The sequence below is a fragment of the Arachis stenosperma genome, chromosome 5, assembly GCF_014773155.1.
Source record: "Arachis stenosperma cultivar V10309 chromosome 5, arast.V10309.gnm1.PFL2, whole genome shotgun sequence".
Classification (NCBI taxonomy): Eukaryota; Viridiplantae; Streptophyta; class Magnoliopsida; order Fabales; family Fabaceae; genus Arachis; species Arachis stenosperma.
This window is the reverse complement of record NC_080381.1, coordinates 120,230,574-120,246,784: the sequence shown is the minus strand read 5'-3', so window position 1 is coordinate 120,246,784 and position 16,211 is coordinate 120,230,574. Positions and strand designations below refer to the sequence as shown.

At 36.2% G+C, this 16,211-nt stretch overlaps 2 protein-coding genes across 5 annotated transcripts; one reads left to right on the top strand and one right to left on the bottom strand.

The window, feature by feature from the left end:
- The first annotated feature begins 332 nt into the window (after positions 1-332).
- Positions 333-4,306, top strand: LOC130979605 (uncharacterized). 4 transcript variants are annotated; one of them, XR_009086687.1, is made up of 6 exons: positions 333-1,035; positions 2,114-2,173; positions 2,302-2,631; positions 3,156-3,306; positions 3,439-3,786; positions 3,860-4,306. XR_009086687.1 is itself a non-coding variant. In XM_057903078.1 (3 exons), exons 1-3 carry the CDS (start codon positions 799-801, stop codon positions 2,401-2,403), a joined length of 402 nt encoding a protein of 133 aa, XP_057759061.1. In that variant the 5' UTR covers positions 333-798; the 3' UTR covers positions 2,404-3,075. The 4 variants fall into 4 exon arrangements, 1 of the variants encoding a protein (XP_057759061.1); XR_009086686.1 differs by having other exon boundaries at positions 2,114-2,187; XR_009086685.1 differs by having other exon boundaries at positions 2,114-2,187; positions 2,299-2,631.
- A 631-nt stretch (positions 4,307-4,937) lies between these two features.
- LOC130981252 (serine/threonine-protein phosphatase 7 long form homolog) lies at positions 4,938-5,651 on the bottom strand. Its single transcript, XM_057904856.1, has one exon. It carries the CDS (start codon positions 5,649-5,651, stop codon positions 4,938-4,940), a length of 714 nt encoding a protein of 237 aa, XP_057760839.1.
- Positions 5,652-16,211: the final 10,560 nt, after the last annotated feature.

Sequence of the window (16,211 nt, the reverse complement as noted above, 5' to 3'; positions counted from 1 at the left end):
TTATTGATTATTATATAGCAAATATTATTTTTGAAAAAAATAAAATTAAAATAAATTTATAATAAATATTATATATTTTTATTATAAATAATTATTTTGTTATAACAAATATATATTTTTTGTTAGAAATAATTATTTGAATTTAGCAATAGATTGATAAATAATATTTTTAAATAATTTTAATATAATATATTAGATTTTTTTGATAATTATAGTATATTAGATTTTAAAATTATTATTCTATCCATCCATTTTTATCAATATATCTATTTTATCTATATCCTCTTATAAAATCTCTCATTCCTAACTAAATTCCCAAATTAAATAAAAAACCCTAATTTCCAAAATTTAAAACCCTAAACACCCCCCACTGAGCACACAACCCCCACTCATAAACGTAATACATACACACACACGGACAAGAGAGGAGGAAGGAGAAGAGGACGCTGCCGGCGGGTTAGGTGCCGCCGTCGCCGTCGTTGCCAAGCCCGAAGGAGAAAGAGAGTCCGCAAAGGGAGAGTGAGGGACGGAGAAGAGAAGCCGCGCTAACCCCGCAACGCCACTGCGTCGTCGCCTCCAGTTGAGCGGTCGCCATCATCGTGCGAGAAAGGAGAAGGAGCCGTCGAGGGGTCGCTGAGCCGCTGCCGTCGCCGTCGCGTTCGTTTCTGTCACAGAAGCTTCCATTTCCGTCACTTTCATGTTGCGGAGAGAAAGAACTACGCATGAGTCAGGGGCCAGGGAAAGGGAGCCACCGCCGTTGCATCCTGGCTACGCCGCCGTTCAATTCGTTGTTTCATCATGGCCATGGAGAGGAACGTGAATGGAAAAGGAAACAGGGAAGCTGCTACTTGGGATTTGAGGAAAACGGCTCTGTTCTGCCTCGCCTCTAGGTTCTGCAAGTTGCCGGAGTCCTCAGCCGCTGGGAACCAGCACTGGAGCTACCCAGAATCACTACTGCTGCTGCCATGGGAGCTGGTATTGGAACCACTGATGGAGCTACTGTGTTTAGTGATTTTCGCGAGTTGTGACATCGAGGTAGGGAATATTTTATTAAATTAAATATTTTAAACTTTGAATGCTTGAAAAGTTTACTGGATTATTACGAATAGTTGAATGCTTCATATGTAATGGATTTTGGTTGTAGATTAAATGTGTGACTGGTTGTGCCTCTTGTTGATTTTACGATAGTAAGGTAGAACATGTTGATATGTGTATGCTGTAGTCTGCAAGAGTGTGTTGCGTGAGTACCATACGACTTTACAAGCAAAATCTCTGCAAATTTCTGGTGACTTTTGTGAGGTAATGAACATTGCCAGCATTACAAATCCAACATCATTCAAAGATGAGGTTTCTAGGTGGTTTATAAATGTGAGACATTCTTTGCCTTTGAGCTAGCTTTGGGGTTGAGTTAAAATAGGTTATAGATTTCCTGTCTCTTGGCAATTTGTCCATCAATTGTTGTTACTTTTACGTTTACAGTTGAGTTAAAGACTCCTGATATTATTCTTAATTTCTACTATTTACTTTGTTGTTGTCAAATGATGGCCTTATTCTGAGCTGTTTTATTAGTGCTGATTTGATTTTAGTGAGTTCATATGGGTTGATGTTGCTATTTAGTGCTGCTTTATCCTTGTTAATGGCTGATTTCATGCCTTGTTTTGATTGAGCAATGATGATGATGGCCTTATTCTGAGCTGTTTTATTAGTGCTGATTTGATTTTAGTGAGTTCATATGGGTTGATTTTGCTGTTTAGTGCTGCTTTATCCTTGTTAATGGCTGATTCCATGCCTTGTTTTGATTGAGCAGTGATGCTGATGGCCTTATTCTGAGCTGTTTTATTAGTGCTGATTTGATTTTAGTGAGTTCATATGGGTTGATTTTGCTGTTTGCTTAAATTCAAAAACGTCCTATTTACTGCCATAATGTTGCCAAAATTTCTAAAAATTTGTGTGTTAATTGAATTTCAATTTGTGAATTGAATTTGGTAATTTGTTGCTTTAGTTTAATTTCTAAAAGTTACACGAGCATTCAATATGTTTGAATTGGGAATAAGACTAAAAAAATGATGAATTTTATGTTTTGTTAACTCTTGAGATATGTTTAAATTGGCAGATATCAAGTGAAGAAGCTATAGAAACTGCAAAGCAACTAATGCTTAAAGAAGGCCTGTTTGTAAGTTCCCTAATGTATGTGTATTAGTATTCTGTTGTGACACTAGTAATTTATTTACTTTATTGTTGATGCTGAACCTGTTGATTTTGAGAATAATGGAATTCTCTGGCTCCCTCCTGAACCAGAAGATGCAGAAGACGAGCGAGAAACTTTTTTGGTTGATGAAGATGATGAAGACAATGACGGGAATGGGAATGCCATTGGTGAGTGGGGATATCTGTGCAATTTAAACAGTTTTGGAAGTGGAGAGCATCGCCACAAGGGTAGGACAAGTGAGGAGCAGAAGAACAAGGATAGGACAAGTGAGGAGCATCGACGGCTGCAGATTCTCGAACCGAAATCAAGGGTTGATATCGGTTCTTTTCCTTAGGTCTCCACGTAGGGTTGATATCAATTCAATTTCAGTTTCCAGCAAAGGTTAAAAATATCTCTGCTTAGGGTTTTAGCACTTTACAAAGGTACTCTCCCAGGCTCCAATTCTCTTCTTTTTCTTCTTCACTGTGCTGCTCTTGTTTATATTTTTTTAATCTCCACCTTGTTCTTTCTTCATCTTTCGATTCAATTTATTGTTGTTTATATTTTTTAATCTCCGCACTTGACAAGTTGAGAATTATCTTGCTATGCTACCTATGATATTGATATATCTCTTTTCGTTTTGGTTTTCAATCTGCTGGTTTTATTTCATTGGTTATTGCAAGGGTTTGATCAAGGAGCTTGAAATTTGATTGATAAATAGCTCTCTGAAACTAATAGTTAGGTAATGAAGCGTTAAAAATGGCTGGCTTTTGAATTTATGTTATTGATTAGGACAAGAACAATGAAATGATTTTATATAGTTTGAGTGTAACAAGCTGAAGTAAATAATTTTTCTTTCTGCACTTCTTTGTTTTTCGTCTCATGTGTGTCGACAATCTGGTTTTTGTTGTTGAAATACCATATATAGAACATAATAATAATAATCAAGGTTTACGGTTTACTTCAGGTTCCAACGATGGCTTTCTTTGGTTGAATTGGGAATTTACTCAGAAATGCTGCAAACAAGCAGATCAGTTCAGAATTGCTCCCATCCCCATCTATTCTCCAGGAAATACGGTGCATATCATCTGCTCCAAACTCAAAACTGTTCATTGGAGGTGCATTGAAGTTTGAAATACCTTATAAGTTGCATCCATCATGTTTTATTTTTGGTGTAATGTAGCTGATACTAATAATATAATAGATATTGATATATGGATAGATACATATTAACATTTCCTCTGTTGCAGGTATTTCATATTCTACTGATGAGTAAGGTTTGAGGGAGGCATTTCAAGATATGGAGAAGTTGTTGATGGTACATACAATTACTCATTTTTTCCTATGCAGACTCGATCCATGGCAGGGAAACCCTTTTGTTTGAGGAGACTCAGAAAAAGCAGCATTGTTCTTATTCTGAAGAGTTTGCAACTCCCGAGAGAGCTTGAATGAACAAGACTCAGAATTTATAGGAAGAAATGCTGATTCTGGTTCAAACTTGAGGCCTCAGAATTTATAGGAAGCAGCATTGTTCCAAAAATATGATGAAGAAATGTCCCTGTTAGACAGAATTAGTGCACAGAAACTTGAGGAAACAGGTAACAATACATCATCCATAATTATTAAATTTAGAGTTTAATTCATTAACATAGTTGCCTAATCCATCTTCAGAGTATTTAAGATCCATGGAAGCCTCTCCAAGATCAATTTCAGAGCGTATTTGCATCAAGTGTGAAGAAGAAAGCATGTGATATAGGTCACAATAACCCATATGGTGAACTAGAGGCCGCTTATGTTGCTGGAATTATTGGGTGATTGTGTTGTGGATGTTGGAGCTATGTTGCAATAGCTACTATTATTATTCTCCATCTGGTTGAAGCTGCTGCAGGTTCCATCACTGACTACTGGAGAGGATGCTACTAATGTTGGCAACAATTGATGAAGAGTGAGGGTCTCTTGGCCGGAATTAGTCTATCACATTATAATAAAGCTTCCAGTTTAGTGTTTCAATAAACACTCTCACATTCTTTTGTTATTATATTTTTTGCAAACTTAGATGATATTGTGGATCTTACAACAATTTTTATAAATTTGATGGGAAATGTTCAAATTTTTTTCTTTAGTGACTTCATTCAAATAGTTTAGATTATTTATTGACATTAAATAATCTAAAAAAAACTGAAATTAAGTTCATTCACGAGAAAACTATTGTAAATAAAAAATTATATCACAAAAAAATCGTTGTCAATAGTTACAAAAGACAATGGTGTTAAAACCGTTGCCAAAACACGACTCCAAAGGTAACGCTTTAAAACCGTTGTTTTAGATGACTATAAAATGGCAATGGTATTAAAACCGTTGCTGAAAACGACATCAACAGTAACGCTTTAAAACCGTTGTCCTAGATGGTTATAAACTGGCAACGGTTTTAAAACCGTTGCCAAAACCTGGAGCCAACGGTAACGATTTATAACCGTTGGCTATGTGAATAATAAAACCACAACAGTTTAAAACCGTTGCCTATCCAGTTACGATTTTAAACCGTTGTCATGTTAATAGGAACGGTTAGAAACCGTTGTCTAAAATTTTCCGTCAAAACCGTTGTCTATGCCACTAACTGTGTCAATGGTTTTTCTGTTACCGTTGCCTTAGGTAAAAAACCGTTGCCTTTGAGCATTGGCAACGGCCGCATATACCACAGGTCAAAAACCGTTGCCAAAGCGTTGCCTAAAGTTTTGGGAACGGTTTTTCAATCTATGACAACGGTTTTTGACCGTTGTGAAAAGCCTTGTTTGTTGTAGTGAAATGGTAGCCGGATCCAAGCCCAACTGACCAACAGTGTCAGTGGACCGTCCATCTCCTTGCAGTTGACACGAGTTGCCCTACATAATGATCTATACAAGTGTGCCAGGCATGCCGAACCCCAACTAAACTGTATGATCCCACCAAAGTTGCGAAGCAAAGGTAAAAATTTCCAGTGCACCCCTGCACCCGACTTATCTGCAAACAGAATTTTTCCAAATAACAACATTATGTGACACTTTACATACATCTGCATGTGCACATCATCATTCAACACTATACGATCTCTCACACCCCTAAACCACGTTAATTTTATAAAGCTCCCTCTACAGTCATTTTTGCTGGGTACAATTCCAAATTGGTGCAAGCACTCGGCTTCCAATGCCTCAAAGCTACTCATGGTCGGACCTGTAACCGGAAGACCATTTGTTGGCAGACCGAGAATTACCGCCACATCCTCCAAGGTCACGGCACACTCACCAACCGAAAAATGAAAAGTATGAGTCTCGGGCCGCCATCTCTCAATCAGAGCATTAATCATTGCTGACTGGCCTTTAATAACTCCAATTTGGGATACATAATAAAATCCAGTCTCGCGTAACTGTGCTTCAACAATTTGGTTATATGGATCCGGCGGGTGTAAATGATCGCACATCAACATCCTTAAAGCCTACAATACCACATTTTCCAGTATAAGAACAAGTATAATATAACTATATTATTCAAAAACACAATTATGCTTAACATGTCCATTAAAACTAATTCCCAGCATAATTGCAATTCAAACATACACATTAAATCTGTTATACAAAAATTCTTCAATCATATGCATTACCTCATAACAAAAATTAATTAACCTTACACAGTAAATCAGTCTCTATTATTATTATTATTATTATTATTATTATTATTATTATTATTATTATTATTATTATTATTATTTTCTTTTTCATTCATTATTTTTTACAAACATTTATTTTTTCTTTTTTTTAATAATATACATAAAAAAAAACTCAGTTCATCCTCACCGGTACAAACATTCATCTCCATACATACATACATACAAGGTTTATTCCTATTTTTATTTCTATTTCTAACCACCTAATAATAAAATTATACATACATACATGTTTAATTTCTAATTTCTACTTAGTGCCATTATAATATATATTGTTAATAAAATCTAAAATTATCACTATTATTATCATTAAATAAAATTATTAAAAAATAAAAACTTACATAATTTGGATCTCCAAGATAATTAACAATATGAATCTCCGGTTGATTTACTTCCTTGGTTTTCCTTTTTTTTTTGGCATTTTTATTCAATTTTTTCACTGAGATAAGGGTGGTCCAACAATGGTGAAATGGTGGGGTTGAGAGTAAGCAGAAAGGGAAAGTTATTGTGAGAGTGAAAGAGATAGTGTTGGAGGGTGAAAGAGATAGGGGTATCCGGTTTTGAGTGGGTGAAACACGCATAAAGAGTCACGGGCCACCCAAAAACCAGCTGCATGCGCGACGCGTGGCAAGGGGGTCACCAATCGGTGCCACCGATTTGTGCCCCTATCCCTCCCTGAAACCGGTCCCACCGATTTCCTTCCCCCATCGGTGCCACTGATTTCTTCAACAACGCCGTCACATTTTTGTCAAACACCCCAAAACCCCATAACGCTGCGAAACACCAGCACCTTCTCCATATCAAAATTAAAAAACTCAAAGGAAGTTACTATTTTTTCTCACATACTTTTGTAGATAACTTCAATACGAGTTATTTACTTCTATTTCACCAATCTCATTTTTGTTACATTGGTAAATAAGGAAAGAGAAATGATCGCAAACCGGCACCACACCACTAGCATTGCAATTACCTGCAAATTGACGAGCACTATCAATTGTAATTTGAAAATGGTTTATAACAAAAAAAAAAATTCAAAATAGTTAAAATTTATTTTATTTAATATTTATTAATTATTTTTAAAATTAATAAATATTAAATAAGATCAATTTAAACTTTTTATTGTTTCTTTTACACTATCGTTTGCAAATTGCAACTCGTATAAGGTTTTGTTAGGAAATGAGTTGGAACATTAATTTTTTGTTGTTATTAGGCGACAAGTATACAAGAAGATGTTGCAACTACAGAAAAGAGTAACATGAATAGTTTCAATTCTTTATAGGCACGTGTGGTGAATGCTGATACAGTTGTGGCCATGGTTAAGGTATTGGTCACATCAAAACAGATTGGTTAAAAGGGCATGTCCACATGTTATGATATGTGTAGATGCATGCTTTAAAATAGTCAACTTACTTTTCTTCCACCGTTAAATAATACATGAACTTAAATTTAAGCGAGATTAAAATCATATTCATTATTCAATATGATAGAATGGACTAATGGAGTACGAGTTTAAACGGGGTTATTAGGAAATGAATGACCAGAAGATAGTTGGCATGTTGCTATGTATACGGGTTAATGCTCAAATTTATCCATCAAATATAATTTGTTTTTAAAATTAGTTCTCAAAAAAGCTTGTTATTAGTCATATTAAATATTAAAAAATATAATCGTAAATTAAATCGGTCTTTCTGATAGATAAGAACGTATTATATTAATTGTCGCATGACATTATGATATATCAGGTTAATGCCACATATAAAAAATGATTGGTCACAAAAGTTTTAAGACATAATATGTCAACCAATAATTTTATCATTCGTAGTATTGACTTTGATGGTTTCAGTGGCTAAGAGAATGTGGTTAAATCTTAGTCTCCTTTTTTGCTTGCTAACACTTGCTGGATTTAAAGAAAACTTTTCTGTTTTTAGCTCGTCCCTAGTCACGAGACATTTTCATTTTGTCTCGTCACTTGACACGAGACATTTTTTATTTTTCATTTGAACAGTAAAGACAGAATTGAGGTAGGAAGAGAGAGAAGATTACACCCAGATATATTCTGGTTCAGCTGCTAAGTGCAGTGCAGCCTACATCCAGTCTCCATCACAATAATGATAGAATTTCACTATAATCATCCATATTACAAATTGTAAAGTGCTAACCCAACTTACAAGGGGATTCCCACAGAATCATGAAATACAACACAGATGTATAAAGGAACTCTAAAACATCTATGGCTTTTTCTTTTAATTTTGCATTTTCTGCCTTTTTCCGCTCTATGGCTTTTTCATACAAACCTCACTGTTTGCCTTTTTCCATGAGACTCAAGACATGACAAAATTAAACAGAAAAATACAAAACAGAAAATATTGAAGGAGAAGAGAACTACTAGCTTAGGTAGCTCTGAGAATTCTGTGCCTTGCACTCTCAAATCTTACTCCTTGCTCCAAACAGTGGCTGTTCTCTCTTTTTAAAGAAGAGGGAAGCCTCCACACATGAAGCCAACACCTAAACCAACTTCTTCCTCCTTCAAGAAACAGAACCGGTTCGGCCACATAGAGAGAGAAGAGATAACCCTGCAAAATACAACATGCAATTACCTCTGGTTCTTTCTTGATCATCACTCTTCATCAATCCGAGCGCTCCATCCTTGGCTTCCTCTCCAAGATGGATTTCTGGCCCTTGATGCTTCATGATGATGATGACTTCATCTGCTTCAATCTCTGCCTCAACCATCACTTCGCCACTCTAGCTACTTCCTGTGGTGGTTGAGCAGAATCAAAGACAAGACATGCTTCAAGAATCTCCCTTGCTGGCCGAATCTTCTTCCTTCTTTTTGAGTATGAAGGATCCGAGATTACCTCACCAAATCTAACCATATTTGGTGATTATCTCAGCCACAACATACTTTTGGTTTTCTTTTTCTTGCCATCATTAATTTGATGGTCTTTATGCATGCAACTCCTTCTTTTCGGTGATAGTAGCTTAATGTAGCTTCCATGGTTTCCTGGTTAATGACCGAAGAGAAGAGAAAGAGAGAGAGAAGAAAGAGAAAATAAAAGCAAAGCTATGAGTGTTATGATGAATAAAGTAATTAGGTGCACTTCTCCATGTTTTGTGTAGTAGCGTGTAAGCTACCATTAATTACCATCAAATCACTTTGACATTTTCTCTCTCATATTTCCAAGGACTACATTAACTTAACTTGATAAAATTTGAGTTCCTTCACAAGTTAAAGTGTGAAGTCCGTTGGAAGCATGCAACCAAGATTCAATGTATTGGGTTTTTATTATTTTAACCATTGTGCCCCAAATTCATTTTTCTTTCGGACCATGGCATGCATAAAACAAATTGGGCTATTGAATTTTGGCCCACTTATAATATTTGCTTTCCTGGTAAATTTCTGGATCAAGCATTGAGCACATAAGAAAGCATTCATTTTGGGCTTGCATCAATAACATTCATTCTGGCCCAATTAATAATTCAGCTTCATAGCATGAGAAACATGTAGCAAGGCTTATAATTGGGCTTAAACCAGAATTTCATTGTCGGCCCAACACAAAATCTGCACAACAAAATTATTAATTAAGCAAATATGAATTAAGATCAAATTAATAATTTTGTAATTAAATATTTAATAATATTTGTTCATCATCAAAATTAAATAAGAGTTTTCCAAACTCATCAATCTCCCCCTTGATGACAAACATTATTAAAATTGAAATGGAAAGAAATTTAAAGATTGAGTAAAGAATACTCCCTTTGAGTTTGAATTTTTTCCCCTTTCTAAATGTCACATGGCTCCCCCTTAATGTATGCTTATTTTACCAAGGGAAGCATAAAGCTGTAACATTCTAATCAAGCTTCAAAGACAATGTTATTTAGCATGTTATATGATGCTAAATGCTTGATTTATGAGCAGTTTTAAATTGATAATTAAAACTCATTTGATATCATAAACTGATTTTCTGCTCAATAGTTTACACACATCAACTGAGCACACAACAATGTTAAAAAAAATCAATTATTTTCCAGTCAAAATATCAGAGCCATATCATTCAAGTAAGGAAAATAATTTTTGAATCACACATGATCACATCAAGGCATGGCAGTTTGTTAGACATCATAGTTTAAAGGAACTGCCAAAAATAAATTTTCAAACCAACATGTTTATCAAGATGAATAAAAAAATTTCGATAACATGTTCATCAACAACCAGGCATTCAATAAGCAGTAGTAATCATAGTGAAACAAATATGATAACATGTATTCTTTAAACAAGGGTGATCATAAATTTTCCAAAATTGAAAATTTCATCCCCTGTTTTCAGCAAATCAATCCTTCCCTGTTTCATTTTCAATTTCAATTTTGGAACTAATGTTCCTCCCCCTTTTGTCATCAAGGGAAACCTGCACCAAATACACAACAAAATATACATAACAAAGTAACAAGAGTGTATCAAAGGATCACAGAGCAGTGAGTATCAAGTCATGCTCATACAAAAAATAGATTGAGCCTAATGAAGCCAATATCAAATAAAAGTAAACAACAGTCATAAATCATCAGAAAGATTGAATTCTGAACCAGAATCAGCTTCGTAATCCCCTGTTCCCATTTCATCATCAAAGCTCTTAATCATGAAGCCAACTCTATCATGACATTTCTTCCAAGCCCTTTCCTGTTCATATTCCAATTTTCTGGCAGTCTTGTGGGATTTGAACATCAACTTGGACATGTTGCGCATCTCATTGAGAACCTCCCGGATTGATGCAGTAACATTTGAGGGTTCAGGATGGCTTTCCAGATCACTGAGAGATGGTTCAGAAGGGACAGATTTCTTGCCTCTCTTGCCCGAAACTCCTCCTCCTTTAATCATTGAAATCTTGTTCTCAACAATTTTATTAGTCAAATCAACCTTAAAATACTCAAATATACATGTGAGGAACATGCCATATGGAAGGTTAGCCTTTTTGTACTTTTCACTGCTTCCCACATATGGCGTATCATAATATAAGCAAATGAAATTTGGGAAGAAGTAAGAAGAGCAAATAGAATAATAGAATCAGAAACTGTTACTCTGTGGTGAGAACCTCCTTGTGGAGTGAGAATGTGAGTGATGATACGATGCAGAAGAGAGTTCTCAGGGCCGAGTACTCGATGAGTTGGGATTAGTCCATCCAAACCAGAGAGATTTGCACAGATATGTTGCAAGACTGTTTGTTGTGCAATGCCAACTTGATCATCCCACTTATCAACCATGTAAACTTTTGGCCCTTCATCTTCATATCCAAGAGCAGCGCCTATGGTTTGAGGATTGAGGGTCATGTAAACATGTTTGACGTAAGAGTGAATTGAGCCATCAATCAATCGCATGTTTGCATAGAATTTCCGGACCAGCCCCGGGTAAACAAATTTCTGAATGTGAATCAGTGGTGTCCACTTCAGAGCATCAAACATGGGAGTAAAGTTGATTCCTTTGGTGGCCAGTTTCTCAAGATTTACCAAGTAAGAGAGACAGATAGGGCGTTTCAGCAAAACCTCTTTATGAAATTCATAGAAAGCACATGAGTAGAACCGAGAGGGATCAAAATGGGAGTGAGTTTTGTGAAATTTGTTCTTGAAGTCTAGAGACTCCAAATTTGCAGGTTCTCTTGTATCATGCAGAACAAAGCTTTTCGGCTTTTTCTGAGAGCTTTTTGTGTGTGGAGTAGGTCTTTTCGGCGGTGATGGTGGTGGTGAGGTATGTGATTCCTCTTCTTCTTCTTGAACACTAGGTTCCTTGTTCTTTCCTCTCCCTGAAGATTTGTGAGCGATTACCTTGCAGCGCATGGTTTCGGTCTTTTTGGAAGGAGGTGATTGAGTAGAAGAGGAGGTAGAATGAAGGTGGATATGTGTATGAGTTTGAGGTGATGAAAACGGTGGGTTTTTTGGAATGGGGGTTCGGCCACTTCTCTTGTGTGTCGTTTTCTTTTTCATGGTAGGATGAATGAAGAAGTTGAATATGAAAGGGTGGGAGTGCCGAAAGAGAGTGAGGAGAGAAGGAGGTTAGTGGTGCAATTAATGTGGATTGGAGAGAGATGATGGGGAAGTTAATAACCATAATGGCGCGGTTATTAACCAAGGGGTTTTGAAAAAGGTGGTTTCCTAGAATCAAGGGATTAGATGGAGAGAGGGATTTGATTTGACAATAACCACTTCCAATGAGATTTGAAATGACAATCAAAAGATTTGATCATCATAAAATAAGGAATCAATAAAAACTCAATGAGGGGTCAAACTTGATTTTGTGGGGCCCATTAGAAGCAAAGTCAGCGCAGCCTCCCCCTTAATCATAGCTCCTCCAACATGCTTTGTTTTTATCTCGTCCATTCCTACGAGATAAATCCGGACAGAATCAGAAATTCACAAATTTTCAACATGATTTAAATCAAACATTCCCAAGCTTTTCCTTAACAAACAGAATCTATCTTCACATAGGGGTTTTGTAAAAATATCAACAAGTTGTTCTTCAGATTTTACAAATTGAATATCAATAGTACCCTTTTGCACATGTTCTCTAATAAAATGATATTTGATTTCAATGTGCTTTGTTCTTGAGTGCAGAACAGGATTTTTGGAAATATTTATTGCACTCATGTTGTCACAAAATAAGGGTATGCTATTGATTTTTAATTTGTAATCTTCCAATTGAGTTTTTAACCAAATTAATTGTGAACAACAAGCAGATGCGGATATATTTTCAGCTTCAGCTGTGGATAGAGCCACTGTGGCTTGTTTCTTGCTTGACCACATGTTGAGTGAGCTTCCAAGGAAGCAACACATGCCCGAGGTGCTCCTTCTATCCACTCGATCTCCCGTATAATCTGCATCACAAAACCCTACGGCACAAAAATCATCAGATTTTGGATACCATAAACCATAATCACATGTTCCCTTAATATATCTAATGATGCATTTAACGGCCGATAAATGGGATTCTTTTGGGTGAGATTGAAATCTTGAACATACACCCACACTTTGAACAATATCCGGTCTAGAGGATGTAAGATACATTAATAAACCAATCATTCCTCTATACCGTGTCTCATCCACATCTAGGCCATCATCATCCTTTTCAAGTTTAGTATTAGGATGCATTGGTGTTCCCATTGGTTTGGAATTCTCTAAGCCAAATTTCTTTATCAATTCTTTTGCATACTTGCCTTGGTGAATAAAGGTACCACTAGGAGTTTGTTTAATTTGGAGGCCAAGAAAGAAAGTAAGCTCTCCCATTAAACTCATTTCAAACTCACTAGTCATGAGTTTTCCAAACTCTTCACACAAGGACTCATTGGCTGATCCAAACACAATATCATCCACATAAACTTGAACAAGAAGGATGTCATCATTAGAAACTTTAATGAACAAAGTAGTGTCGGTGGTTCCCCTTTGAAAATGATTTTCTAATAAGAAGGCACTAAGCCTTTCATACCAAGCTCTTGGAGCTTGTCTAAGGCCATAAAGAGCCTTTGAAAGTTTAAAGATATGATTAGGAAAATCTTTATATTCAAAACCGGGGGGTTGAGCTACATACACTTCTCTATCAATAAAGCCATTAAGGAAAGCACATTTAACATCCATTTGAAACATTTTGAAACCTTTATGGGCAGTATAGGCAAGAAGCAACCTAATTGCTTCCATTCTAGCTACCGGAGCAAAAGACTCATCAAAATCTATTCCCTCCTCTTGATCGTAACCTTGGGCCACTAATCTAGACTTGTTACGAACAACTTGTCCATCCTCACCAAGTTTATTTTTGAATACCCACTTAGTACCCGTTACCTTCTTACCATCCGGATGAGGTACTAAAGTCCAAACCTTATTCTTGTCAAATTGAGCAAGCTCCTCTTGCATGGCCTTGACCCATGATGGATCTTCAAGAGCTTGTTTGACATTGTTGGGCTCCATTTGTGACAAGAGATCAAAGTTGCTAGGTTCGGTTTGCCTTTTGGTGGAGGATCTTGTGGTTACACCTTGAGAGGGATCACCAATGATGAAGTCATGAGGATAACCCCTCATGGACTTCCATTCTCTAGGCTTTCGGACAGGTGTTGAGCTTTGATGATCTTCTAGTAGTCTCATTGTTTCAGTTTCTCGTGTCTGCTCAGGAGACAAAATGGAAGTTTCTCCTTCGATCTGACGAGATAAAATCGGGCTGACAGATTCTTCATTTTGCACAGATTTGGGATTTTCTTTACATGTACCATCCTCTTCACAATCTGAATCATTATCCTTTACAGTACTGGGAATTAAGTTAGAATCACAAAAAATAACGTGTATGGATTCCTCTATGGTTCTATATTCTTTGAGATAAACTCTATAGGCCTTGCTTGTGGTGGAATATCCAACAAACATTCCTTCATATGATTTTGGATCAAATTTTCCAAGGTTTTCCTTATTGTTAAGAACAAAGCTTTTGCATCCAAAAACATGGAAGTACTTAAGATTTGGAAGGGTTCCTTTCCATAGCTCATAAGGGGTTTTCTTTAACCCTTTTCTAATGATTGTTCTATTCAAAATATAACATGCTGTGTTCACAGCTTCAGCCCACAAAAATTTAGGAATCTCATTCTCACATAGCATAGCCCTAGTCATCTCTTGAAGGCTTCTATTCCTTCTTTCAACCACCCCATTTTGTTGAGGGGTTCTAGGGCATGAGAAATTATGAGAAATCCCTAAGTCATCACAGAATTTTTCAAAGTCTTGATTTTCAAATTCTCTTCCGTGATCACTTCTCAAATGGGCAATTTTCAAATCCTTTTCATTTTGAATTTTTTTGCAAAGGGTAGAGAAGGCATAAAATGCATCATTCTTATGAGCAAGGAAAAGTACCCAACCAAATCTAGAGTAATCATCAACCACCACAAGACCATAATGTTTACCTCCCAAACTTTGAGTTCTAGTAGGACCAAAAAGATCAATATGTAACATCTCCAATGGCCTTTTGGTTGAGATTCCATCTTTTAATTTAAAAGAGGATTTTACTTGTTTGCCCAATTGGCAAGCATCACAAGTAAGATCCTTATCAAACTTGATGTTTGGAATTCCTCTAACCAAATTCCTTTTGACTAGCTTAGAAATTTGGTACATGCTAGCATGACCCAACTTTCTATGCCAAAGCCATTTTTCAGATTCAAGAGAGGTAAATCATGTTACATTTTGTTCCTTTAAATCCTCAAGAATTAATCCATACACATTATTGCATCTTTTAGCTTCAAATAGAACATCCCCAGTTTTCTCACAAACAACTAAGCAAACAAGCTTCTTAAAAATAACTTCAAAACCCAAATCACACAATTGACTAACACTAAGTAAGTTATGTTTCAAGCCATGTACAAAAAGGACATCATTTATACAAGATGAGAGATTTTTACCCACTTTTCCAACAGCCACTATTTTTTCTTTTGCATCATCACCGAAAGTGACAAATCCTCCATCATATTCATCAAGCTTTATGAAGAAGGTTGTCTTTCCGGTCATATGCCTAGAGCATCCGCTATCCATGTACCACATATTTTCTTTCTTCTTGGATGCTAGGCATACCTACACAATAAGCTCAAGTGACCTTAGGTATCCAAATTTTCTTGGATCCTTTCACGTTAAACCATCTCTTATGTCCCAAATCATTGTAATCAAAAACAACTTTACAAACTTTATCACCAATCATTCTTTCACCAAAGAAACATTGAATAGGAAAGTGTCCACTTCGATTGCATAGCCTACAAAATCTTGGAGTTGCTGTTTTGTTAAAGTAGGTTGGGTCTTGATACTTATCATTTGAAGATGAAGCAATGTTTTCAAAATGTGATTTTTCAGATTTATAAAATCCCAACCCAGCTTTATCATAAAGAGGTTTTTGACTAGCCAAGATTTGATTCAAATTTTCAGAACTTTGGGTGAACTTGGCTAAGTCTTCCTTAAGTCTTTTAACCTCTTTGAGCAACTCTTCATTTTGCTTAAAACAATTCACATATGCAAGGACAGAATGGTCACTTTCACAGCTTCTAACTTGGGCTTTTAACTGCTTATTCTCTTCCACAAGATCACAAGCAGTTTCGGCCTCTCTTAGTTTTTCTTTGAGAAAATCATTTTCAGCTTTAAGAATGAAATTTTGTTGTTCAAGATCTTGATTCTCAGTTAGAAAACATCTTATTTTTTCAGAGAGGTGATCTATCATGAGATGAAGGTCTTCAGTTTCAGGGTTTTGAAAGAATACCTGATCTACCTCATTTGCCATGAGACAAGGCTGTGACTTAGTCTCAGATTCTTCATCATCATCATCTGAGT